Source organism: Meles meles, chromosome X (genome assembly GCF_922984935.1).
Source record: "Meles meles chromosome X, mMelMel3.1 paternal haplotype, whole genome shotgun sequence".
Lineage (NCBI taxonomy): Eukaryota > Metazoa > Chordata > Mammalia > Carnivora > Mustelidae > Meles > Meles meles.
In genome coordinates this window covers 105,498,252-105,526,036 of record NC_060087.1, presented here as the reverse complement: position 1 = coordinate 105,526,036, position 27,785 = coordinate 105,498,252, and the positions used below count along the sequence as shown (strand labels likewise).

Below are 27,785 nucleotides of genomic sequence, written 5' to 3'. Positions count from 1 at the left end.
ACTACAAAGAAACCAAATGTGAAAAGGTATCTATCACTCTTAATTGTTGTCTTATTCTAAGAAATTGCCATTGCCACCCAAACCTTCAGTGAATACCACCTCAATCAGTCAGCAGCCATCAACACTGAGGCAAGATCCTCTGCCAGAAAAAAGATTACAACTCACTGTAAGCTCAGATAATTAGTATTTTTTAGCAATGAAGTATTTTTTATTTAAGGTATATAGAGTTCAGACATAATGCTGTTGCACACTTAACAGACTACAGTATAGTGTAAACATAACTTTTATAGGAACTGGGATACCAAAAAAATTAATCTGACTTGCTTTATTGTGGTATCTGCCTTAAGAAAGTGGTCTAAAATCCAACTCACAGGACCCCTGAGGTTTGCTTACATAAAGAACTCTTGCAATTCAATAATTTTTTTAAAGATTTTTATTTATTTATTGGACAGAGATCACAAGTAGGCAGAGAGGCAGGCAGAGAGAGAGGAGGAAGCAGGCTCCCTGCTGAGCAGAGAGCCCAATGTGAGGCTCCATCCCAGGACCCTGAGATCATGACCTGACCCGAAGGCAGAGGCTTAACCCACTGAGCCACTCAGGCTCATGAAGTTTAAAGAAAGGGACTTAAGAGCAATTCAATAATTTTTTTAAGAGCAATTCAATAATTTTTTTAAGAGCAATTCAATAATTTTTAAAAGCCAAGTTATCTAACTTAAAATATAGACAAAGATTCTGAATATAGTTCTATATAGAAGACATACAAATAGCCATTAGTTCATTAAAAGATGCTCAAAACTGGCCACCAAGGAAATGGAAATCAAAAGTAAAATAGTTAAGATACCACTTGGGAAACCTGAGTAGCTCAGTCCATTAAACATCTACCTTCAGCTCAGGTTATGATCCTGGGATTGAGCCCCACACTGGGCTCCCTGCTTATTGGGGAGCCTGCTTCTCCCTCTCTCTCTGCTGCTCCCCCTGCCTGTGCTCTCTCCCTCTCTCTCAAGAAAATAAATAAAATCTTTAAAAAAATAAAAAAGGTTTGGGGCCCTTGGGTGGCTCAGTCGTTAAGTATCTGCCTCCTGCTCAGGTCATGATCCCAGGATCCTTGGATCAAGCCCCGGATCAAGCCCCACATTGGGCTCCCTGCTCAGCGGGAAGCCTGCTTCTCCCTCTCCCACTCCCCCGGATTGTATCCCCTCTTTCGCTGTCTCTCTCTCTCTGTCAAATAAATAAAATCTTTAAAAAAAAATAAAACAAAAAAGGTTAAACAGTTACCATATGATCCTACAACAGCCTAGATATATAATACCCAGGAGAAATGAAGACATATGCTAAAAAAGAGACTTGTACAAGAATACCTGTAATAGCATTACTCACAATAGCCAAAAAGTAGAATCAAAGCAAATATGCATCAAAAGATGAACGGATAAACAAAATGAGTATTATTTGGCAATAAAAAAGAATGAGATTATAATACATACCACAATATGGATGAACCTTGAAAACATTATGCTAAGTCAAAGAAGCCACTGATAAAGGACCACATATTGAATGAATCATATATATGAAATGAAATAAATAGGCAAATTTATAAAAACTACATTAGTGGTAGCCTAGACCTGGGACAGGCAAAGAGAAAGTAACTGGCTAACAGGCACAAAGTTTCCTTCTGGGGTACTGAAAAATATTTTAAAATTAGACTGTGGTGTTGGCTACACAACTCTATGAATATACTAAACAACTGAATTTACATTTAAAAGGGTGAATTTTGTGGTATGTGTAGTATGTTTCAACATAGTATTTTTTTTTTTAAATAGGACAGAGCTAAAAAAATAAAAAGCAGCACGTTATTCTTTGGGGAATAGAAGAGGAAACCAAACAGCAGATGAAAACTATTTTTAAATAAACCAAGTTTTAAAAATTAGGATGACAGGGGAACCTGGGTAGCTCAGTTCATTGAGCATCCCACTCTTGATTTCAGTTCAGGTCATGATCTCCCGGTCCTGAGATGGAGCCAAATTTCGCTCCACACTCAGCAGGACGTCTACTTGATATTCTTTTCCTCTGCCTCTCCCCCCGTTCTTACACACACATGCACTCTTTCTCACTCTAATAAAATAAATACATCTTTTAAAAAAAATCAGGAGGGAAAAATATTAAGTTATATACAAATAAATACGAAACGTGGGTATAAACTAAATGAATTATGTGTGCAATCTGATGTACAGAAATGGTGGTGTCATTACAAATTAAAGAAAATAAAAAGGAAATATTATCTAAGAATTACCTGGCTCAAAGAGATTGAATGGAGATCTTCTAAAATTTTTTTTTAGTATTTTATTTATTTATGTGACAGACAGAGATCACAAGTAGGCAGAGAAGCAGGCAGAGAGAGAGAGAGAGGAGGAAGCAGGCTCCCTGCGGAGCAGAGAGCCCGATGCGGGGCTCGATCCCAGGACCCTGGGATCATGACCTGAGCCGAAGGCAGAGGCTTCAACCCACCGAGCCACCCAGGCGCCCCTAAGATTTTATTTATTTATTTAACAGAGAGAGAGATCACAAGTAGGCAGAGAGGCAGGCAGAGAGAGAGGAGGGAGCAGGGAGCCCGATGTAGGGCTCGATCCCAGGACCCTGAGATCATGACCTGAGCCGAAGGCAGCGGCTTAATCCACTGAGCCACCCAGGTGCCCCAAGATCTTCTAAAATTTTATCTAATTTCTAGATTTCAGTCCTTTTCTATATTTGATAATAGCTTATGTATGTAAACTTAAGATTATTCCCAAATATCATACAGGTAATAAATATCAAAAGAATATATTATGGGACTGTCAAGAGTTCTAAAACATGGCCCAAAAAGTTTGACACTGCTACATTCCCTTTTCTAGGACTGAAGGGAATAAAAATGATGCTTCCAAGATTAAGTCACTGACCACCATTCCACTTCTGTACTTGGTTCTTGGAGCACAGAGAATTAGATCTCTGCTCAAGATACTCTCCAAACCCAGAAGCCATACTGTAGGAAACCCAAGCCACATGTAAAAACCATTTGTAGGTATACCAAGTAATAGTTCTAGCAGTGCCCAGCCTTCAAGTCACTCCAGATTAGGCACCAAAAATGAATAAAGAAGCCTCCAGGGAAGTATAGTCCTTAACTGTTTATGTATCCTCTGAGCATTAAAAGTATCTCAGGTTAAGGCACAAACCATCACAGATGGGAGCACAGACAATTTCATCCCTATTTAGTGCTGCCTGAATTCTAGACCAAGAGAATCATTAAGCCTAATAAAATGGCTGTTCCTTTACATCACTAACTTTGGAGTGATTTGTTGTACAGATATAGATGACTGGAAGAAGGGCTATTTCAACAATAAAGATATAAAATTACTCAATGAAATCTTACCCAAAAAGATCACATCATATTAAAAACTTATTCAAAAAGATCAAATAGAGGGGTGCCTGGGTGGCTCAGGTCATGATCTCGGGGTCCTGGGATCGAGCCCCGCATCGGGCTCTCTGCTTGGCTGGGAGCCTGCTTCCTCCTCTCTCTCTGCCTGCCTCTCTGCCTGCTTGTGATCTCTCTCTCCGTCAAATAAATAAATAAAAAATCTTTAAAAAAAAAAAAAAGATCAAATAGAATTTGTACTGGGAATACAAGGCTGCTGTAATAAAAATAATGCAATATAACACATTAAAATATTTTAAAATTTTAATCATCAAGCAGTAGGCTAAGAATTTATCCAATAAAATTCAATATATATAATCTAATAGAACTAGGGGCATATGCATGCATGATCCCTTTTTTTTTAAAAGACTGATTTTTTTTAAAGATTTTATTTATTTATTTAACACAGAGAGATCACTAGTAGATAGACAGGCACAGAGAGAGAGAGGGAAGCAGGCTCCCTGCTGAGCAGAGAGCCCGATGCGGGACTCGATCCCAGGACCCCGAGATCATGACCTGAGCCAAAGGCAGTGGCTTAACCCACTGAGCCACCCAGGCGCCCCAAGACTGATTTTTTTTTTTTTGAAGATTTTATTTATTTGACAGAGAGAGAGATCACAAGTAGGCAGAGAGGCAGGCAGAGAGAGAGGGGGAAGCAGGCTCTCTGCTGATCAGAGAGCCCAACACAGGGCTCAAGCCCAGGACCCTGAGATCAGGACCTGAGCCAAAGGCAGAGGCTTAACTCACTAAGCTACCCAGGCACCCCTTTAAAGACCGATTTTTTTTAAAAGATTTATTTATTTGTCAGAGAGAGAGAGAGAGAGAAAGCACATGCGTGCAAGCAGGAAGGGAAGCATGCAGAAGGAGAGGCAGGGATAGGGAGAAGCAGACTACCCGCTGAGCAGGGAGCTCCAAGTGGGACTCAATAGCAGGAGCCGAAGGCAGACACTTAACCTACTGAGCCACCCAAGTGTCCCAGATCCCTCCTTTCTTAATATATAATAACTATTTAAAAACCAACAGCCAGTCTGATACTTATCCTCACCTCTAATTACTGAAATAGGTATATCCTGGAATTTAAAAAAATGAGTAATATACAGTCCTTGATCAAGAAATTAATGATCTAGAAGCAAATTCAGACATATGCACACCTATAATACAATATATTAAGTGCTATAATGGAAAGAGAAGAGTAAAAAATATATTCAAGGGGAGAAAGAGACAGAGCCCAAGAATGCTTCTCAAAGAGTGACATGTGATTTAAGTTAATCTTATGTGATATGGAAAGAAGGACAGAAGACTATTCCAAGCAAAGGGAAAAACAAAAAGAAAGGTTGGGTGGGGGGGGGTGGAGAGAAGGGTGGAGGCAGAGTACGTACTACATACAGTGGATGGGGAATAGGAAGCACATCATTAAAAAAAAAATCTGTGCTGGAACTTTTAGATAAGGAAGAACTGTTAGAAGCTTGTAAACAGGAGACTTCCTTGATCAAATTTTGTATTACCAAGATAACACAAGTGGGAGTACACAAAACAAACTGGAGGTTAAGTGTCCATTCAGGGAAATCAGTGGAGAGATACTGTGGACATTTCACTTTTGAGGGTGAAACAGAAAAAACAAGTAACACAGAGGTACAATCTTAATATATGCCAAACCATAACCATAAAAATAAGGAAAAAGTTCATTCTTTAAACACTGAGATACCACTAACAAAACAACTAAATATAAAGCTAAATCCTCACATTTTCTATTAAAAATTTTTGATGAACTGAAGTTAAAAACCCTATAGACTAGACAAAAATAGAACAGCCTAATTAGCTGTGGATATAAGTTGAGATTTCTAATGTTAACAAAAATGAAAGATACCAAAAAAAGATTAATACATTTAACAGCTTAAAATATTATAGAGGAAAAGTATAATATAAAAAGGAAAGTCATGAAATGGTATAGATAACATAACTGAGACAATTTATTCCTTTGATAAAGTTTACCCAAAATGGGAATCAGAGAGAAGGGGATAACTTTCTAAATTAGGGAATGACTAAATAAACCATATCACTATAATATAATAAGACATTATTTTTTAAAATATGCAATGTATATATGTATAATAAAACATTAAAGAAATAAAATCTATACCCTCATCACAATTATATAAAATGCAAACCATGTATGATTAAATGAAGGCAAATTCAAATTTTTTTATTTATTTTTAAAGATTTTATTTATTTGACAGAGACAGCTGAGAGGGAACACAAGCATGAGGGCCCTGGGATCATGACCTGAGCTGAAGGCAGTTGCTTAACAACTGAGCCACCCAGGCATCCCCAAATTCAAATTTTTAAAGTCACATTCCTCTGTACAACTGGTGATAGCTCAAAACAACAATTTTTATTTTACATGTAAAAATGTGGCTCATCATTCCCAACTGATACTTAAAAAATTTATTTACAAAGCCATACATATTCAGATAAGTCCATATTTATAAACAAGATTTGCATTTGTTACTCTCTCATAAGAGAATGCTTAAATGGCTAGTTCTCCATAAATCATTTAATTAATTAAAATTAATTCCCTAAAAAATATCCCCTATGGCTTTTATACAGTAAAAAATAACTTTATTAAGCATGTATATTCTTTGAGCATAGTGTTTATTCAATTTCTTTAAAACCATATGGGTTTAGTCTCCACTGTAAAGCCTAAACGCTTCTATTGTCATAAAATTATACAGAAGAAATAAAATTAGGATGATTTGACATGGCTATGACTCTCACTTTTTACTCTTCTGCTAAGAAACAGCACAAATAATAAACTTTGTAATAGACAACAGTGATCAACCTAATTCAATTCACTGAAGTGGAGAGTGATTATATTAGATCACTCAACCAAGAATTCTATATGGGCAAAGGACTTCATATTTTAATGGCAGCCAAATAAATTCAGGGGAAACTGAAACCTCACAGTTTATATCAGCGTATTTTTTTAGCAAATAACTTTTTATTATATGCTATTAAAAGAAAATAATGCAGCAGAAAATGACTCAAGACACAGCTTAAAGGTCTTATGTCTGAATAGGCAGATCCCTAGTTTTCCGATGACTTTGTTGGGTTTTTCTAATAAACAAGTGTTAGTTTTTTTTTAGTGCAATTAGAAAACTCAGGGATTTTATATAACTCACTGAAGTTTAAAATGAACAAATAAACTGGGAAGAACACAATAAACATTACCTGCATAGCACTCTTGCCCATTTTAACAACTTCAAACAACATCATGTTTTCCACTCCATTCTGTTGGTGATGACCATTCATTCGGTTTGGACCAGAAGGAGGTTTTCCTCCACCATTTCCACCTTTGCCCTTTTCTCCTGGGCCCTTTTTGCCTTTTTTACAAGTCTGCATAAAAATACAAGTTAATTAAGTTATATCATTATCCTTGAAAATTCAAAATAAAGCTACAGCAGAAAGCAGTTAAAAGGGTACATAATTATAACATGCCTAAACCTGACCTAAAGAGGAGTGCCATACACATGTCATAATAAAATGATATGGTTGAGACAGCTTCTCTGTGGCATCAATTTTTTCATTTATAGTACCAGACACCTCACATGATACTGTAGTAAGGAGCACAGCCTCTGCAGACTGACAGACTGCATGGGTCCAAAGTTTTACTCCTATTAGCTGAATGATGTTGGGCAAGTCACTTAACCATACTGTGCTTCAGAGTTTCTAATTTGTTTCTAATCCTCTGAAGTGTGCTTACTCATAGGGTTGCTGCTTTAAGGGGCAGACTGCAGTGGGCAGCAAGAATAAAAAAACACTTTATCAAATAAGTAACTCGTACTTAGTTCAAATTTCTAAATTTTAACTACTATTAGTCTTATAAATTACTGCAGTGCACTGATAAAGGAATTCTAAAAAGTATGAATATATGTATCAACCTCATTCATATTCCAGATAAACGAAGGAGAATTCAAATTTAAAAAATCATGTTCCTCGGGGCGCCTGGGTGGCTCAGTGGGTTAAAGCCTCTGCCTTCGGCTCAGCTCATGATCCCAGTGTCCTGGGATCAAGCCCCGCATCAGGCTCTCTGCTCAGCAGGGAGCCTGCTTCCCTTCCTCTATCTCTCTCTCTCTCTCTCTCTCTGCCTGCCTCTCTGCCTACTTGTGATCTCTGTCTGTCAAATAAATAAATAAAATCTTTAAAAAAAAATCATGTTCCTCTGTACCACTAGTGGTAACTCCATACTTATTTATCAAGACAATTTAGTTAATGAACACTATGGAAATGAAGCCCCTTTATAAGGAAGTTGTCAGTACTGGGGAGTGGGGACTTCATAAATCAGCGAAAAGGCTGCCTACACACCTCAGTTATAAAATACTTCCCACGGCCTTTTAACTTGTTATAGAAAAGCAAGTCATTCCCTAACTCAGAGTCCTCATTTCTAAAATGTCAAAGTTGTATTAAATCTTTACAGATTAGGGGCACCTGGGTGGCTCAGTGGGTTAAGCCTCTGCCTTTGGCTCAGGTCATGATCTCAGGGTCCTGGGATGGAGGCCCATGTCAGGCTCTCGGCTCAGCGGGGAGCCTGCTTCCCTCTCTTTCTGCCAGCCTCTCTGCCTACTTGTGATCTCTGTCAAATAAATAAATAAAATCCTTAAAAAAACCTTTACACATTAGAATAGATGATTTCTACATCTCTTTTCAACCGACACATTTCTGTGATTTAGAGCAAGGATCGGCAAACTTTCTGTAAAATACCATACAGTAAATATTTCAGACTCTGCAAGCCACTACATTCCATCTCTGTCACATATTCTTTATTTTTACAACCCTTTAAAAATGTTTTAAAAACCATTCTTAGATCATGGACACTATAGAAACAGGCCATAGTTTGCATACCTCTGATCTACCGCCAGGTCTACACACTTATTTCTACTGACAGCCTGTATGTTTGTAACTTTGTTCCACAGAGGATCCTTCCTACTTCCTCAAGAGTCCAAAACCACCCTACTCTTAACAACTACCTCAAACTCCTTCCTAACAACTGAAATATATTACTTGTTAATTTACATTGTTTTGTTAATGAGATTCAGTCTTTGTGAACCTAAGTCACTAATTCCTAATTGCAGAATGAAAGGTTATTGTCCCCAGTAAAAGTAATTTCAGAGATAAGGGTGAAAGAAAAGATCAACTACAGAGAGTACACCAGAAAAGTAGAAAATGTTAATTAAATGGAATTATATATTTTCAATTTACCTATCATATGCTTCAATATTCCCTGTTGGTATGGAAAACTAGTACAATTAAAATAGCTCAGTGGATATGCTAGGCTAGAAAAAAAAATAATGTGCAAGGAATGATAATACAGGGAAATACCAGAAGTAAACATGCTAACCTAGGCACAATCTTGTAGATGAAAAAACATCTCTAAAGCAAGACTATGGGGTCCGGGGATGGGGGGGGGGGGAGGGGCGGGGCTTGGGTGGCTCAGTGGCTAAGCCTCTGTCTCTGGCTCTGGTCCTGATTCCAGGTTCTGGGATAAAGCTCCACATGGGACTCCCTGCTCAGTGGGGAGTCTGCTTCTTCCTCTTCCTCTGCCCCAACCCTGCTTTTGTTCTCACCACCTTTTAACAGATGTGGGTTCAAACCCTTTAACCACTGAACTTATCTGGACCAGTTTCCTATCTATAAAATCAGGAAATTTTCTAATTCACAGGGTGGTTCAAATATTAATTTAGATAACATTTTTAGCACAGTGCTTGGAACATACATAGCATAGTGTCAAAACGTAGTTACTATGATTATTATTATTATAATAATAAATCCTTAATCTGAGCCCTAACACCTCACTTACAGCAAGACTATACAAAGTTAAACTAGTGGCACAAAAACTTTGGGGAGTCCTCTAGTCAGATGCCACTGTGAGTCTTGTCCCAACCTGTAATTAAATCAAAGTCAAAAGTACATTTTCAGTTTTGTAAGATGGCTGCAGAATAAGAAAAAATAAGTTTTCTAATGGATAACCATATACTACCTACTAGAATTGTGACTGTCTTTAGACAGTCATGAGTTAACATTTTATTTATTCACACTTTTGTCTCAAAATGTCTATGTTTTAAGAGACTAAAAAAGGATATGAAATTATGAAATATGGATTATGTGAACTCTAAAAATATATGCCAAAGATTCATTAAATGAATTGTACTCCACAGATAAAATGGGGTGCTCTGACACCATTAGAAATGATAGCAAAAATTCACTGACAGGGGGTGCCTGGGTGGCTCAGTGGGTTAAAGCCTCTGCCTTCGGCTCAGGTCCTGATCCTAGGGTCCTGGGATCGAACCCGGCATCGGGCTCTCTGCTCAGCGAGGAGCCTGCTTCACTTCCTCTCTCTCTCTCTCTCTCTCTGCCTGCCTCTCTGCCTACTTGTGATCTCTGTCTGTCAAATAAATAAATAAAATCTTTTTAAAAAATTCACTGACAGGAAAACTACTTACAACATACTATTAAGTTTTAAAAGCAAATTAAACAGTTTGCATAGTATGAATCCATTTAAGTAAAAGTCTATGTGCATGTTTATAGACATGTGTATGTACAAAAGAACGGTTCACAAAATGTTTAAAGATTATCTTACCTCTGTGAGACAGGTTTACAGGGAAATTTACTTTATTGTACAGTTCTGTATTATAGACATTTTTTCTTTTGTTTTTAAGACTTTATTTATTTATTTGTCAGAGAGAGAGAGAGAGAGCACAAGAAGAGGGAGTGGGAGAGGGAGAAGCACGCTCCCCACTGAGCAAGGAACTCCGAGGTAGGACTCCATCCCAGGACCCTGGGATCATGACCTGAGCCAAAGGCAGATGCCTAACAGACTGAGCCACCCAGGCATCACTATTACAGAATTTTTTTTAAGATTTTATTTATTTGACACAGGTAGAGAGAGAGAGAGAGAGATCACAGGTAGGCAAAAAGGCAGGCAGAGAGAGGAGGAAGCAGGCTCCCTGCTGAGCAGAGAGCCCAATACAGGAATCCATCCCAGGACCCTGAGATCATGACAATTACAGACTTTTAAAAAGTAAATGTGTCACGGTGCCTGGGTGACTCAGTCAGTTAACCATCTGACTCTTGATTCCAGCTTAGATCTTGATCTCAGCGCCATGAGATCAAGCCCTGCATGGTTCTCCACGCTCAGCATGGAGTCTGCTTGAGATTCTTTCTCCCCTCTTTCTCTGCCCTTAGTCATGCTTGTGCTCTCTCTCTAAATAAATAAAATCTTTTTAAAAATTTTTTAAATAAATATTTTAAAAATGTGTTGTAGGAAAATATAAATCCCAAATTCATTTTGGGAAAGAAAATGGTGAACAAAAACAAGTCATCTTTTGCACACTGTATTTACACACATACACAGAGTCAAATGTACTTTCCAAAACATCAAAATAATTTACGCATTCACCAAGTCATTCAGGGTCCTCAGACTATGCACTTATATTCTAAATCTTCATTCTATTGAGTCAGAAACTCACTTTGTTATGTTTGGGGTTTTTTTTTTAAGTTTTATTTATTTAAGTAACCCCTACAACCAACGTGGGGCTCGAACTCACAACCTGGAGATCAAGCACTGAATGCTCTTCTGACTGAGCTCGCTAGGCACCCCTCACTTTGTTACTTTTTATCCTTAGTATTACTTATAAAGAGTAAAACTCTCGTCAACTGGAACCTACTGGACTTAAACTGATTATAGGTTACGTTTTTAGGATAGTTTAGAACAAGGAATTTTATTTATTGCTTTGCTTTGCTTTATGTTTGACTACTCATGTGTAAATAAGGCCAACAGAGTATCAATTGTGCTTAGCATACTGTGCTTTACAAAATAAATTATTAGAAATACAAACAACAAGTGTTGGTGAGGATGTGGAGAAAAGGAACACTCATGCACTGTTAGCGGGAACACAAACTGGTGCAACCACTGTGGAAACCAATACAGAGGTTCCTCAAAACATTAAAAATAGAACTATCCTATGATCCAGTAATCACACTATTGGTATTTATCCAAAGAATATAAAAACGCTAATTTGAAAGGATATATGTACCCCTATGTTTATTGCAGCATTATTTACAATAGCCAAATTATGGAAGCAGTGCAAATACCCATCCATAGATGAATAAAGAATATGTGGTGTCTACATATACAACAGAAAATTATTCAGCCACAAAAAAAGAATGAAATCTTGCCATTTGCAAAAACATGGATGGAGCTATAGAGTATAACATTAATTAAAGTAAGTCAGAGAAAGACAAGTACTGTATGATTTCACTCAAATGTGGAATTTAAGAAACAAAGGAAAAGAGAGACAAACCAAGAATCAGACTCTTTTTAACTACAGAAAACAAACTGATGGTTACGAGAGGGAGGTGGGTGGAGGAATGGTTGAAATAGGTGATGGGGATTAAAGACTATACTTATCATAACAAGCACTGAATTATGTACAGAATTGCTGAATCACTAAACTATACACCTAAAACTATTACACTGTAGGTCAACTATACTGGAATTAAAATTAAGAACGTACAGAATTAAAAAAAAAAAAAGAAACAATGTTGTATTATTAATTTCAACTTTACAGTAGTGGAAAACAGATAATCAAAAGATGTTTGACCTAGAAGCCAAAGAAACCATATACATTCAGAAGGCTTACCATACTAGTGGTGGGGGGAGAACTTTTAAAAGACAACATGTGAGACATAACTAAAACAGCTTTATATTTTTATATGTATATATGCACTATACATACTTTTCCTTTGCCTTGCTTTTGGTTTTTTCCTTCAATGTCTTCAAAATCTGTGTCAGAAGAAAAATGTGTTTCTGACTCCCTGTGACAGAAAAATAAGCAATTATTTAAAACTTTCTTTAGAAATATAGGTAAGTTTCTAACTTTTGCCATATTTTCTAAAACAAAGGCTTGGTTAACTCTTTACAAAATTCCTTATTAGCATTACATGTAATTAAGATGCTTCCCCAAAACATCATACCATAGCATATTACAAACATAAAATTATATAACAAACTACAAAGCAATAATCTAAAACAAAAATACCGATAAACATTTTTTTATTTTCTTAATTTTTAACCAAAACAAAAATGTATAATACCAGTGGATCTCAAAATTTTAACCACAGGGGCACCTCGGCGGCTCAGTGGGTTAAAGCCTCTGCCTTCAGCTCGGCTCATGATCCCAAGGGTCCTGGGATCCAGCCCCACATCAGGCTCTCTGCTCAGCGGTAAGCCTGCCTCTCCCTCTCTTTCTGCCAGCCTCTCTGCCTACTTGTGATCTCTGTCTGTCAAATAAAATCTTTTAAAAAAAAATTTTAACCATAGTAACTGTGGTGTTCTATTGTAATGGCTGATTTCATTTTCTGATTCAAGACCATGGAGTTCAGAGAAGACTACATTTTAACACTATGAACTGGATGATCTTTATTAGGGAATTTTAGTGATATTAAGAATCCTGGGGCACCTGGGTGGCTCAGTGGGTTAAAGCCTCTGCCTTCAGCTTGGGTCATGATCTCAGGGTCCTGGGATCGAGCCCCGCATCGGGCTCTCTGCTCGGCGGGGAGCCTGCTTCCTCCTCTCTCTGCCTGCTTCTCTGCCTACCTGTGATCTCTGTCTGTCAAATAAATAAATAAAATCTTTAAAAAAAAAAAAAGAATCCTCTGACCACTCCTCGCTCACTCAAAAAATATTTGGAAATATAAGTATAACTATACAAAACACGTACTTCTGAAAGGATATATACAGAACATTTTTACAAACTAAACCATCTGAAATACAAAAGGGAAGTGCTAACTGATCAAAATCCTTTATGAAGTAAAGAGGTAGTGAACTACAGGAGAACTGATTCTAGTACTAAGAAACTGTGTGATCTTAGACAAGTGACAACCTCTCAATCTTTTTCATCTATAAACAATGTACATGCAAGAAAGAATGAAATCTCTAAAGTTTCTTCAATCTCCTCCAATATGTAAATCTACATATTCTCACTGTCTCTCTCTCAAATAAATATATAAATCTGTAATTCTAAGAAGCTGCCCTTTATTTTGGAGTAGGTGAGGTGTTTTATATAATCTGGATTTTCTCACACATAAGGAAGAAGACTAATTTAAATACATATGTGTAATGCTTCCTATATATGCAAACATGGGTCTATCTAAGTACTAGTAACATACCCTCACATTTAAGAGCTGAAGGCAAGGCATACTTGAAATCTGGGTCATAATGGAGTTAGAACTGAGCCACACCCATAAAAGATAAAGTTTTACCACTTCAAATATGTAATCCTAGTACCAGTTTTGCTTAAAACAAATGGAATCAAAATGCAAAGCTCTTCTTCTCTAACTAGATTTCTTCTATTTCCATTTTCATTGCTAAAATAACCAGTTGTCCAGAGGTTATGAGGTAGGTAGGTACACTTTATATACCTATAGTAATGGCTAAGTTGCTAGCAAGGAAAAAAATTACTATTAATAGCAGTTACCTACAACATAATTTAAACAATGTATTGAAGATTGTGGCAATCCTAACTATGTCCTATAATGTTGTGAGGAAGGGCCTATAATAAATCCCATTTCCCAAGAGTTAATGCACCAAAACCTGAATGACTACTGTCATATTAACCCTGAAAATCATGCCTATAACATCTTAGGAAGATTGTTGTCATCAATACCCTTCCCACACACCTATATGGCCTTGCAAAAAAAGAAAAAGAAAGAAAGAAAATGTTTTTAGGTATCTTGCTGTCTATAAGTAAGATTTCTTTATTCCCAAGACATTTGTGGGACACTAGCTCTCTTAGCTCTGTAACTGCTATAAATCTGCAAACAATCACTAGTCTTCGCAATATTCCAATGGCCACAGAGTAATCACAGGCTCAATTACACTCTTAATTCTCATCTCTCCCAACTAAAAGAATGAGCCACTAGAGGTTTGATTACTAACCGGAAAACCTTATGAAGAAAGCTAAAGTGAGGGGCACCTGGGTGGCTCAGTGGGTTAAAGCCTCTACTTTCGGCTCAGGTCATGTTCTTGGGGGTCCTGGGATAGAACCCCGCCTCGGGCTCTCTGCTCAGCAGGGAGCCTGCTTTCCTTCCTCTCTCTCTGCCTACCTCTCTGCCTGCTTGTGATCTCTGTCAAATGAATAAATAAAATCTTTTAAAAAAAAAAGAAAGAAAGAAAGCTAAAGTGAGTAATCAGGGTAAGAGCCTAAAACATCCCCAACCAGAGAAGAAATACTCTTGAAAGTCTGCCCTTCTCATATGTTTTCCTCTGCTTTTAAGATCAAAAGAACACCACCACCACCTATCCCAGGTAAAATAACCTATGCTAGCATGTTTATGGAGCATACCAAGTTAACCTTTTAGTGGCCTGAAATTTCGTGAGTCATCTATCATATGACTGACTCTTCCACTCCTTTCTCTTTACTCTGTCCCCCATCTCACCTACCCAAACAAACAGTTTAATCTACCTCCACATCAATTCCCTCTTACCCATTATCCTGTTTCAGGCCTTAATTACTTGAGATATTCTAATAGTCAGTAGTCTAGTTTATAACACAAACATTCTTAATTGTCTCTAATCTTAACATAATTAAGGAATTTCATAATTTTAAAATTGTCCAACCAAACATTATATTTTCCTTGGACTATCCTGTATCCTACCTCAAACAAAAACAAGAAATTTTCCTCAAGAATCTTAAAAACAGAGTCCATATACACTGGGATTAAAATCACACTGAAAAGCACACTTCAAAATACTAGCAATATCCCCGTAGACCACCTTAGTCTCCACCGAAAATAATAAAATTATTTTAAAAATGAATACCTATAAAGCATCAAAAGTAGACACCGGCTACCACTATGTACAAAGTATTTATCTGATGTTTTCAAAATTCGTAGCAGCCAAATTAATTTCAAGTCAAGTTTATAAAGATTCCAACAGCAAATATAGTATAGTATATATGTGTATAAAGTTAAAGGGATCCAAAGGCAGTTTAAGGGTTCCTTTTTCACTGAGGCACCTCATGAAACTGCAGCTTCGTATGAAAACCACTATTACATACAGTAGCTGAAATTCCTTCCTACATCAAATACTAAAGAAGAATTAGAATAAAAGTTGAATAAGGAGTATAGGTAGCTTTTAAGACAAGGTTGAAGAAAATACCTATGTTGAAGTCAACTTTATAGACCAATAAGCATGTAATTTTTTCTGAAAAAAAATATGGACAGCATGTCCTACCCTCCCATATTTGTTTAAGCTTATTGTCAGTGCATTTTATAACAGAAATCTGGAATTACACCCTAAATACTACTATGTGGTATATATTCCTTACCAATGGGAACACTTAACTTTTTAAGAATTTCAAGGCACTCCTTCAAAACAGTTGCTATTATAAAAACTAAATATGGATTCAATGAACTGCACAGCAAAATAATAAATTGTACTGTATCTAAATTAAAAAAATAAATCAAAAACATAGTACAAAAAACATGGAATCACTGTTACAAAGACCAATGAGCATTGATATAAACTGTTTCGAAATACACATACTTTTATCTTATACATTAGATCTTCTGCAGAAATAATTTTAACTGAAGTTAATATATTGCCCATTTTGTGGAAAAAGTATTTTAAGAATTTTCATAATATACTTACTGTAGTAGATTAAAATCAGTTGGTATTTCTGGAGCTGCTATCATTTCTTTATCATCTTCTGGAACACCCCAATGTCAGAAAGATATTCATAGATTTACGTGGGTAAAACAATGGTTTGCTTCTTTCTTCTAAGACAAACAATTCCTTTAAGGGAAGGGATGCCATATTTATTACCAACAAATGAAAAATATTTGGAAGGATATCTGTACTCAAAAATTAAATTTCCCAGGGCCTGCTACTGTCCTTCAGGTAAAAAAGGATTTTTTCCCCCTTGCATTTGACTGCATTTTTTTTTTTTAAGATTTTTAAGACTTATTTATTTGAGAGAGAGTGAGCAAGCAGGGGGAGGGGCAGAGGGAAGGTGAGTTAAACAGACTCCCCGTTGAGCAGGTAGCCCAATAAGGGGTTCCATCACAGGACCCTGAGATCATGAATTGAGAAGAAATCAAGAGTCAAATGCAGTTAGACGCTTAACCGACTAAGCCACCCAGACACCCTGACTGCCTTTTTAAGATACGGATTTGTTATAAACTGTTGCAGTCCCACAACAGTATTAACAGATACAAAGAAAAACCCTGGTATTATAATTATTTTTAAAATTTGTATGATTCTCGCTCTTTGGTCTTAGCCACAGAAACAAGATGATGAAGGGGACATAATCACTGGAAAGCACTGCAGTAAGACACATGTTTTGTGCCGTCACTGTGGCTCTAAGGCCTACCACCTTCAGAAACTGACCTATGGCAAATATGACTATCCTGCCAAGAGGAAGAGAAAGTACAACTGAAGTGCCCAGACTAAAAGATGAAATACCACTGGGACTGGTCGAATGAGACACCTAACTGTATACCACAGATTCAGGCATGGATTCCATGAAGGAACAACACCTAAGCTCAAGAGGGCAGCTGTTGAAACACCCAGCTCATCTTAAGTATTTCAACGATGAGTCACATAATAAATGTTCTGATTTTAATTAATCAATTAAAATAAGATTTGTTATGATGCTCTTGCCTGGCTTAAAAAGACATATGCCCTAAACAGGAATAGGATGTGACTCTTCTACTGGTCCTAAAATCCTTATGACAAGTTCAAATCATAATACAATGCCTGAAAATTCCACAGCTTTTGCTGGCAGTACCTGGCTGGTCATGAGTTCAAGCGCCATATTGGGCATAAAACCTACTTTAAAAAAAAAAAGGCAGAGTCTTCTACAATAGAAGAAACATAAAGCCCAAAGTCTTACTCATTAATAAATAACCATGATAATACACTGTGGAACAGGGAAGGGGAAAAAATGTTAGCTCTGATCTATTCCCTTAAGAACCTACAATCAATTTAAATACCAATAATGTCATATGAACAACAGATGAATACCATCTGTGACCAAAATAAGTTTAGTTTGGCCACAGGAAGGATATTATTTCTGGTTTTGAAGGTCAAGGATACAGTTCCTAACTGAGAGAAAGATCTAAAAGCAAATGACAAATCTGTAACAAAAGAGAGAAAATACGCTGAGTCTGAAGCTCTTAACCTTGTATATAACTTTCTTTTATAATTTTCTTATGTTTTCCTTTTATTTACATGTGAATCTAGGACTTGATAGCTACCTAAAGAAAAAGCAGATAGGACTTACATCCAATTAATAATAAATGTTAAAGTATCACATACTGATTAGCTTCTAATCTCTCCCAATAAAGACATTATACAAAAAAACCAATTCAATTTTTCCATTAATTTTAAGATTTTTTTAAAGTAATCTTTACACCCAACCTGGGGACTGAACTCATAACCCCAAGATCAAGAGTTGCATGCTCTACCAACTAAGAAAGCCAGGCACCCCATTTTTTCCATAAATTTTAAATCTCTAAAAAACATCATAAAAAATCATAAATGGCTAGTAGTATTCAATTAATAAAAATTTAAAACAGTGAGCTTCCTAGCTCACTCTAATTAAGCTACCATGAACAACAAAATAATGAGGTAACAGGACAAACAAGAAGAATGGATAATCCACAAATCAAGCCCTGAATAAACAAGAGTTGTCTACAACACCACTTTGAGTTTTTCTTTTTCTGAAGAATACTCATACTATAAAATCTTTATTTAGATATGACTGTTAGAATGGGCGTCTCCTTGCACTAAATCATGGTCCCAGGACTGGTTTCCTCTAAAGCCACTAATTGTTAATGTTATTATTCGTATTATAACCTAAGGAATTATCTAAGTAGCACACCAAAGTTCTGAAACTTGCCCTCACATGTAGGATATACCTTAGGCTCCTAAAAATCCCAACTTATTAAAAGAAACTATTTCTTAAAAAAACAATTTTGTTTTTTATAAGGGAGCTGGAGAAGTATAGAGCTAGTAAGTTCTATACGTGTCAGATAATGTAGATGGCAAGTTGGAAATAAAGTGCTTGTATTGTCTGCCTACCTGCAATGCCCTCTATCCACCCCTCAAGCATTTTATAAAACCAAACTTGCTGTATTCTTGAATATACAATTTTTTAAAAGTAGTTCATAACTATATTCTCCTAAGGGATATAAAGAATGCATCAGCTCTGTAGAGCAGAGAACACCAAATAAAATAAGTATTATGTGATACAGTTTTCACCTTCCTCTAAATAGCACAGATTTCTAGTATACAAGTTTTGCCAGGTCCAATTATACTGTTCAGTGTATAGGGCTATCTTAACATGTATTTGGTAATTAGAAACCAAAGCAAACACAAAAGAAAAATGGAATTTATAAAGAGGTGATTCTCCCAGACGAGTTGTTTGTATTTTAAAAAGAAGTATCATGACATGGTCTAACAGGTTTAGAAAATATTATTAAACTAACTCCCTATTCCAGTTAAATACTTAAGAGTTTTTAAATATTAAAATTCCATCCAACTAATCAAAAGTATCTACCATATATGCCAAACACAATGCTGGGCACTGGGGCATGCAGTGGTGAACAGGAGAGATCCTTGCCATCATGGAACTACTTGTACCAATGAACATGAGAATGTTTCTACAAGAAGGTACTTACCTCTACTGCCACCTAATATTATTAAATATAAATACTAAACTGCTTATGTCTGAGTTTTTACTATTTTAATCATTGTCTAAATAACGAATTTGCCACCAAACATTTCTTTATAGCTCAGAATATAAGTTGCTTTGTAATTTGAAAGAGGAGAAGCAATGGGTAAATTAGCATTGGGGGTTTTTTAAGAATGTAAACTTTACATGCAGGAAGGGCTATGAATTTTTTTTTTTTTTTTCATTTTAAATGTCTACAGCTGTATATAAATACAATTTGCTTACCCCAAAGTTACATTTAAAAACAAGGTCTTTAAATATACTTAATATCATCTGTCTGAAGTTGGAAAACCCAAAACTGTAATAATATGTAATGTTCAAATAAAAAGTATGAGTTTAATGATTAAACTCACCACACCATTTCTGGACTACTGTAGGTTACTAATTTTTCAAAAAATATGCTCAAAGATCACAAGGTGGAGCTCTCACCTAGTGTCAAGGAAAAACTGAGATTTGTTTTTTATCACATGTACCAATTCTCTGCAACTACTATAGAAGAGTTAACATTCCAAAAGCTTTGAAAAATAAATTAGAGAAATGAAATTTGCTTTCACTCTCAACACTATGTTCCTTTTGAGAAAAAATGCATTCAAAAACAATTAGCTTCTGTTTATCCTCACTGAAAACTAAGCAAACACATTTGTAGATGAGTTGAATACACTTTAAAACCACTTCCTTAGTTTCAAGTGTACAGTATACCGCCATTAAAGGTTTGTTAAATACATTCATATATAATTATTGAATTAAAAATGGGTGATTATGTATTTTTAATTCTCTACATTAAATTCAAGTACATGCTCTCAGCAGCACTGCTTTTGATAGAGATCTAAAAGCTAAAACTTGAACACCATAACTTTTTCAAGTTATCTATAATAAATATGTTTATAGCCCATTACTCAGAGTTTACATTACACGTTTAATTCAGTAACAAAAAAGCTTTCTTCTCTCACTTCTGAAAACATGTTGGACACCAATTACTATAACATATAAACACAAACATATAAAAAATTATATAACTATGCTTGCATCTTTAACTTCAAATGACTTACTAAATTCATTAAAATTACCCCACCCCTGGCGAAAAAGTAAGAATACACAAAAATATCTGTTTTTCTATGATATTGTTTAAAAATCTTAATGTAATTTTGATTTTTTTGGTAAAAGTTTCAAAGTTCTTTTAACTCAATCCTAAGTGGTCTCAAGATTAAAAAATAAAAAGCTGCAAAATAGAGAGCCATCACTAACAAGGTCCCTCAGAATCTACACATTATGAGGGATTGAGTGAAGCACTTAAAGTAGCTACGTGTATTCCTAAAAATGCAGAAAAATTCAGCTGCTAACAGCCAGCAAATTTAGCACATACAAATATGCCAATCTATTATCTTAACACTCCTCCCAAAAGGATTAAATCCTTCTATCTATGAGAATTGCACGTAAGAAATACATATAACCTTCTGAAATGCAACCATCACTATAATACAAACACTTTAAAGTAGGAACTACCTAAATATACAGCCATATGTTAATTTACCATACAAAAATACAATTAATAGAAAACTCATACTATTTACGATGACTAGTAACATGGGTCAAGATTGATAAATCAAAGCCCTATATTAGGATGAAATTATTACCAACAACAAAAAAGCAGCAGCAAAGGAAAACAGTCAACATAACAGGGTGGTGACAATGTAGGTGATTTTCACATCTTTAATCTATAACTTTATTGTTCATTTGGAAAAAGTAAATTATGAGGGTGGAAATGTACTTTTGAATGTCCTTTTTTAAAACCTGAACTACCAGGGCACCTGGGTGGCTCAGCGGGTTAAAGCCTCTGCCTTCAGCTCAGGTCATGATCCCAGGGTTCTGGGATCTGTCAAATAAATAAACCTTTAAAAAAAAAAATTTAAAAAAAATAAAACCTGAACTACCTGAGGAATTACAAAATATCTCTGCTGGTAAAATCTGATTTATTCATATTTCAGGTCCATAATCTTATGAAGTAGGTACAAAAAACTAAGTTCTATCATAAAATTATTTTTCTAGGGTGCCTGGGTGGCTCGGTTAAGCAACTGCCTCTGGCTCAGGTCATGATCCTGGAGTCTCAGGATAGAGTCCTGCATCGGGCTCCCAGCTCCAAAGGAGTCTGCTTCTCCCTGTGACCTCCCCTCTCATGCTCTCTCTCACTGTCTCTCTCTCAAATAAAGATTTAAAATCTTTTTTAAAAATAAAATATTTTTTAAAATTTAAAAATTAAAAAAATAATAATCTTTTAAAAAAGTAATCTCTATGCCCAACATGGGGATCGAACTCATGACCCTGAGATCAAGGGTCACATGCTCTACGAACCAAGCCATCCAGGAGCCCCCAAAAAACGATCTTTATCATGTTCATCTACTCAAGCTTAGCAGGGAACAAAACTTTATGAACTTCTGACAAGACCCACAGGCGTGCTCCTTTTACTGGCCTACCTACTTAAAAGACAAAATGAAGAAGTCTCATTCAGGCTGAGATCTTGAAATGTTAAAAAGTAAACTTAGTTCCTATAGTAGTATATTTAATCAATGCATGCAAGTTATTATGCTTCCTTACATCAAATGATAGGTGGCAACTATGAGTACATAGTTAAGAAATGAAAAGCTCACCAAAAACACCAAAAAACTGTTATACGTAAATTTTTATATGTAAATACATACACCTTCAAAAGAAGAAAATCTACTGCCCCTTTAATGATTACTAAGACTTTTTTTTTAAAAAAAGATTTCTCCTTGCTCAAAAAGGTGTTTTTCGGGGTGCCTGGGTGGCTCAGTGGTTAAAGCCTCTGCCTTCAGCTCAGGTCATGATCTCAAGGTCCTGGGATCGAGCCCCACATCGGGCTCTCTGCTTGGCAGGGAGCCTGCTTCCTCCTCTCTCTCTGCCTGCCTCTCTGCCTGCTTGTGATCTCTTTCAAATAAATAAATAAAATCTGTTTTGTTTTGTTTTGTTTTTTTTTAAAAAAAGGTGTTTTTCCTCCCTATATTTATCTCCCCAATTCCTGCTACACATCTTCTGGGGAGACGACAAGGTGAAAAGAATGACAAATCAAACAATGATCATGCATACCCAGACCAGTGACAAAATTTTAACCAAACATTTTTTAAACCCTTGGAGGCTTGAACTCAGGACCCTAAGGATCAAGACCTGAGCCAAATAAGATCAAGAGTCAGATGCTCAGCCAAAGGAGCCACCCAGGCACCCAACCAAAACGTTTCTTGATAGCATACCCGTATCATAACTACCCACATATATCTTTGCAAATATAATTTCCTTTCCATAAGCCTGGGTAGTGTCCTTAAGAATTTCTAATGGTAGCACAGGGAAAGGTAATCTGGAAATGGTACTAGAAGAAATCTGCATGGGGCATCTGGGTGGCTCAGTGGGTTAAGCCTCTGCCTTCGGCTCAGGTCATGATCTCAGGGCCCTGGATCAAGCCCCCATCAGCTCTCTGCTCAGCGGGGAGCTTGCTTCCCCCCCCCACCTCTGCCTGCCTCTCTGCCTACTTGTGATCTCTGTCAAACAAATAAAAACTTTAAAAAAAATAGAAGAAATCTGCACACTTAAGAGAATTAATTACCCTGTCTACATTTCTAACTAACTTGATAGGTCAAATATTTGCCCTTACAAACTTAAAAAATAATATACACAAGAAAGGCAGGAGACCAAAAGTAAAAAAAGACTTTCTCAAATAACTAAATAGACAAATTGAACACAATTAATGCCACAACACTTCTGAAACAATTTCTACTTTCAGGAAGAAGGGAAGGAGCAAGCTGGGGCACAGACATGGCATCACTAACACTGCCAGAAACTAAAGCCAGACAGAACTGGAAACATCCACCTGTTCCCTTCCTATTTTTAAGCATATGATAGTAGGTGCTCAGCAATCTTCCTCGTTTCCTTGTCTACCCACATTCCCCCAATACTTTCCAAATAGGACTCCAGTCCTAAACATAATTAGAATCACCTGACCCAACCTACATACTGACCTTGCCCCAGATCTCAGACCATCAGTTTTGATTTCTGCAGAAAATTTAGCACGCCACTCCTGAACTTGGAAACAAATGAGTACTACCACTTGTGGTTAGGGGTGGGAAGGAGTAGGGAGGTAAGAAAAAGGTTCTGCCTTATTCCTGCAGACCCACTGTTTCACCCTATACTCAGTTGTACCCTGTGCCTGAGTCATCCCAGGATCAATACCCTACTTTATTCTTGGTATATATTATATTATATATATAATTATATTATTAGCCCCATCCAAGAAACTGGATTCTTGCCCCTAAACCCACTCTAAAAACATTCTCTGTCTCTCCAGTTGCCACAACCTCCTCTCATCTGTCTACCAGACTGACACTTGCTACTAGACACTGGATATCATGTCATACCTGATATACCAGACATATATCAACTATCTAATTCCAAGTCTGCTGATTCCCCAGTGTGCCCTAACAAGTTGTGGTTGATTTTTATAAATAAATATCAAAACATATAAGTATCAAATAAATATCAAGATAAATATCAAAAGATAAAATATTTATCATATATTATCACCTTAAAATCTTACCTCAGTCTGCCAAGGTCAATAGCTAAATCATGAATAATTTTTTTAAAATAGTATCAATGATCACTCTTCGAATCACTTATACCAGAACACCATATTCAGCTTTCTGCAGTGAGTTAATTTAAAAAATATACATGCCCCACTGACATTCCTTTCTGTATGTTAAGACATCATGAATAAACAGTGATAATTACAACTGGATGTAGTGGCTATCAACATTTCAGAGGTGGGACCCAATTAGCTGGTATTAATGAATATCTAGATCTGAAAATCAAATATACAACCATGAGCTAAATTCAAGTGTGAACACTTGTAAATGGTATACAACATAATATAAGCATAGTGCATTATTACCATCAAACTCACTTCACACTGGGCATCGTTGGCTCACCGGCAGACTTCAAGCAGTAACAGATATTAAGACAGATTTCATAGCAAAGTAGATGAAAACAAGCTAATCTTGCCTGAATTTCAAAGGAAATCCAAATTTTTATTTCACGTATTCTAAGACTAATCACATGAAAACTTCACATTTATTTATTCAAGGTGTACAAAAAAGTATCTAAATGAAATATTGAGTCTTTAATATTAATTCACAGGAAGGTATAAAATTGTAACTAAGATAATAACAATAAACAATAATTAAAACAAAGTATAAACAAGCTAAATAAACCACTTTATGGAGGATAATGGGAATTTTTATGATTTTATTTATTTATTTGACAGACAGAGATCACAAGTAGGCAGAGAGGCAGGCATAGAGAGAGTGGAGGAAGCAGGCTCCCTGCTGAGCAGAGACCCCGATGTGGAGCTGGATCCCAGGATTCTGGGATCATGACCTGCGGAAGGCAGAGGCTTAAACCCACTGAACCACCCAGGCGCCCCAGAATAATGGGAAATTTTAATATAAAATTTAGAATTACAGGGCACTTGGGTGGCTCAGCGATTAAACGTCTGCACAGAGATCACAAGTAGGCAGAGAGGCAGGCATAGAGAGAGTGGAGGAAGCAGGCTCCCTGCTGAGCAGAGACCCCCCAATGTGGAGCTGGATCCCAGGATTCTGGGATCATGACCTGTGGAAGGCAGAGGCTTAAACCCACTGAACCACCCAGGCGCCCCAGAATAATGGGAAATTTTAATATAAAATTTAGAATTACAGGGCACCTGGGTGGCTCAGCGATTAAACGTCTGCCTTCGGCTCAGATCATGATCCCAGCGTCCTGGGATCCAGCCCTCTGTGAGTCCCATGTCCGGCTCCCCGCTCAGTAGGGAGCTTGTCCCTCTGCGCCTGTCCCTACTAGTACTCTCTCACTCTCCCTCCCCCCTCTTCCTCTCCCTTTCTCTCAAATAAATAAAATCTTTAAAAAATTTATTAAAATTTAGAATTGCAGTTACTACTAGTAAGCACAAAATTTTTGTCATTTTAGTACGACCACAAAGCACAACATACATCCTACATACTATTTTTTGTACCTTCCATTTCTTATTAGGTAACACCCTATTAAAATACCTAGCATTAGTATCCACTTGATACAAACTGCTAACCTTTCTACTAACATGCACAATATATAATTCATGGGCTTGAATTATATTCATATTGAAGTCTGGAAATCCAATACGCTTTCATAGTGAAGTTTATAAAAGCAGGATGGATACTTCCCATTTCTTTTTTATTTTTTTAAAGATTTTATTTATTTGACACAGAGAGAGAGATCACAAGTAGGCAGAGAGGCAGGCGGGGGGGGGGGGGGGGACAGGCCCCCTGCTGAGCAGAGAGCCCAATGCAGGACTCATCCAAGGACCCCGGGATCATGACCTGAGCTGAAGGCAGAGGCTTAACCCATGAGCCACCCAGGCGCCCAAAGATACTTCCCATTTCTTATTTGCAGATCTAAGAGGTAGGTTCTTCAATGGTAATTCAAAGACAAATGACAGAAAAGTCATATGTATTGTATTCTAAATTTATTTAAATCCTAACCCTTAGCTTTCCTAGAGTAAAACATGTAAATGACTTTTTAAAAGGTAAATTTAAGCCAGCAGACACCACGAAAAACCTCAGAACAACATCCCTAATGAACACCAATACAGAAATCCTCCAAAAAATACTAGCAAACCAAATTCAACAGCACAATGTAAGTATTATACACCATGACCAAGTCAGATTTATTTCCAGGATGCAAAGCTGGGGCAATGCACCAAAATTAACCAATGCACTATATTAAGAGAATGAAGGACAAAAAATTTCGTAATTATCTCAACTGGTGCAGAAAAAATATTTGATAAAATTCAATACCTTTTCACGATAAAAACATTCAACAAAGTAGGAATAGCAGAAAGTACCTCAACATAACAAAGGCCACTTGGGAAAAGCCCACACCTAACACCATATTGAATGGTAAAAAACTGAAAAGTTTCCCTTTTAAGATCAGAAATAAAGCAAGGATGCCTGCTCTCACTTCTATTCAACATAGTATTAGGAGTCCTGCCTAAAACAGTTAAGCAAGGAAAAGAAATAAAAAACAGGAAGAAGTAAAATTACCTGTTTGCAGATGATATGAACTTGTATGTGTATAAAACCCTAAAAATTTCACATTCACACACACACCCCAAAAAACCCATTAGAATAAATTCAGCAAAGTTCAGGATACATAGTCAACACAGAAAAATCAGTTGTGCTTCTATACACTAACAATGAACAGTCCAATTTTAGTATATGTGCTGCCAAAGCGAGCACTAACGATGAACAATCCAAAAGGAAACTAAGAAAATAATTCTATTTGCAGTAACACCAAAAGAAAAAAATTCTTAGGAATAAACCTAACCAAGGGAGGTAGAAGACTAATACATTGAAAATTACAAAGCACTGCTGGATGAAATTAAAGAAGACACTTCGGGTGCCTGGCTGGCTCAGTCAGTGGAGCATGCAACTCTTGGGTCTCAGGTTTGTGAGTTTGAGCCCCATACTGGATGTAGAGATTACTTAAAGATAAAAGAGGAAAAGAAGAAAGAAGACACAAATAAGTCTAAAGATACCCTATGTAAACTGACTGGATGGCTGTTATTATTAAGATGTCCCACAGTACCCAAAACAATCTACAGATTCAATGCAATCCCTATCAAAATCTCAAGAGCATTTTTTTTTTTTTTGCAGAAACAGAAAAATTCATCATAAAACTCAAGGTACTACAAATATCCCAAACAATTTGGGGGGAAAAAAGAAGAAACAAAGTTGGAGGCATCACAATTCCTGATTTCAAAACATATCACAAAACTACAATAATGAAAACAGTGTGCCACTGGCATAAAGAAAGACATACAGACCAACAGAACAGAATGGAGAGGGCAGAAATAAACCCTTGCACACACATTCAAATTGTTTTTGACAAGACTGCCAAGACCACTCAATAAGGAAAGGACAGTTTCTTCAAAAACTGGTGCTAGGAAAACTGGATATCCACATGCAAAATATGAAGATAAACCATTATCTCACACCATATAAAAAATTAATTAAAAATGGGTTAAAGACCTAAATGTAAGACTAAAACTATACAGGTCCTACAAGAAAACGTTAGAGGAAAAGCTTTGCAACACTGGACTCCGCAATGATTTCTTGGATATGACACCAAAACAGGTAATAAAAGGAACAGACAGAAGAGACTACATCAAAAATTTTATGTATCAAAGAACACAATCAACAGAGTGAAAAGGCAAACTACAGAATGTGAGAAAATATCTGCAAATCATGTATCTAATAAGAGGTTAATATCCAGAATATATAAAGAATTCCTACAACTCAACAACAAAAAATCAAATAACACAAATTAAAAAATGGATAAAAGACTTGAATCAAAATCACATCAAAACCACAATGAGATACTACCTCATACTCTCTGAGATGGCTAGAATCAAAATATACAGAAGTGTCTGCAAAGATGTGTAAAATACTGAACACCTG

At 36.5% G+C, this 27,785-nt stretch overlaps 1 protein-coding gene across 6 annotated transcripts in view; it reads right to left on the bottom strand.

Moving 5' to 3' along the window:
- STAG2 (stromal antigen 2) overlaps window positions 1-27,785 on the bottom strand; it is a 146,810-nt gene that overhangs the window by 71,205 nt on the left and 47,820 nt on the right. For all 6 annotated transcript variants that reach the window (XM_045994926.1, XM_045994924.1, XM_045994930.1 and 3 more), the window contains exons 2-4: window positions 16,149-16,292; window positions 12,235-12,313; window positions 6,671-6,835 (exon numbers count right to left, since the gene is read on the bottom strand). In XM_045994926.1, the coding sequence (XP_045850882.1) occupies window positions 6,671-6,835; window positions 12,235-12,313; window positions 16,149-16,192 (288 nt within the window). In that variant the 5' untranslated portion in view covers window positions 16,193-16,292. The remainder of the gene's footprint in view (window positions 1-6,670; window positions 6,836-12,234; window positions 12,314-16,148; window positions 16,293-27,785) is intronic.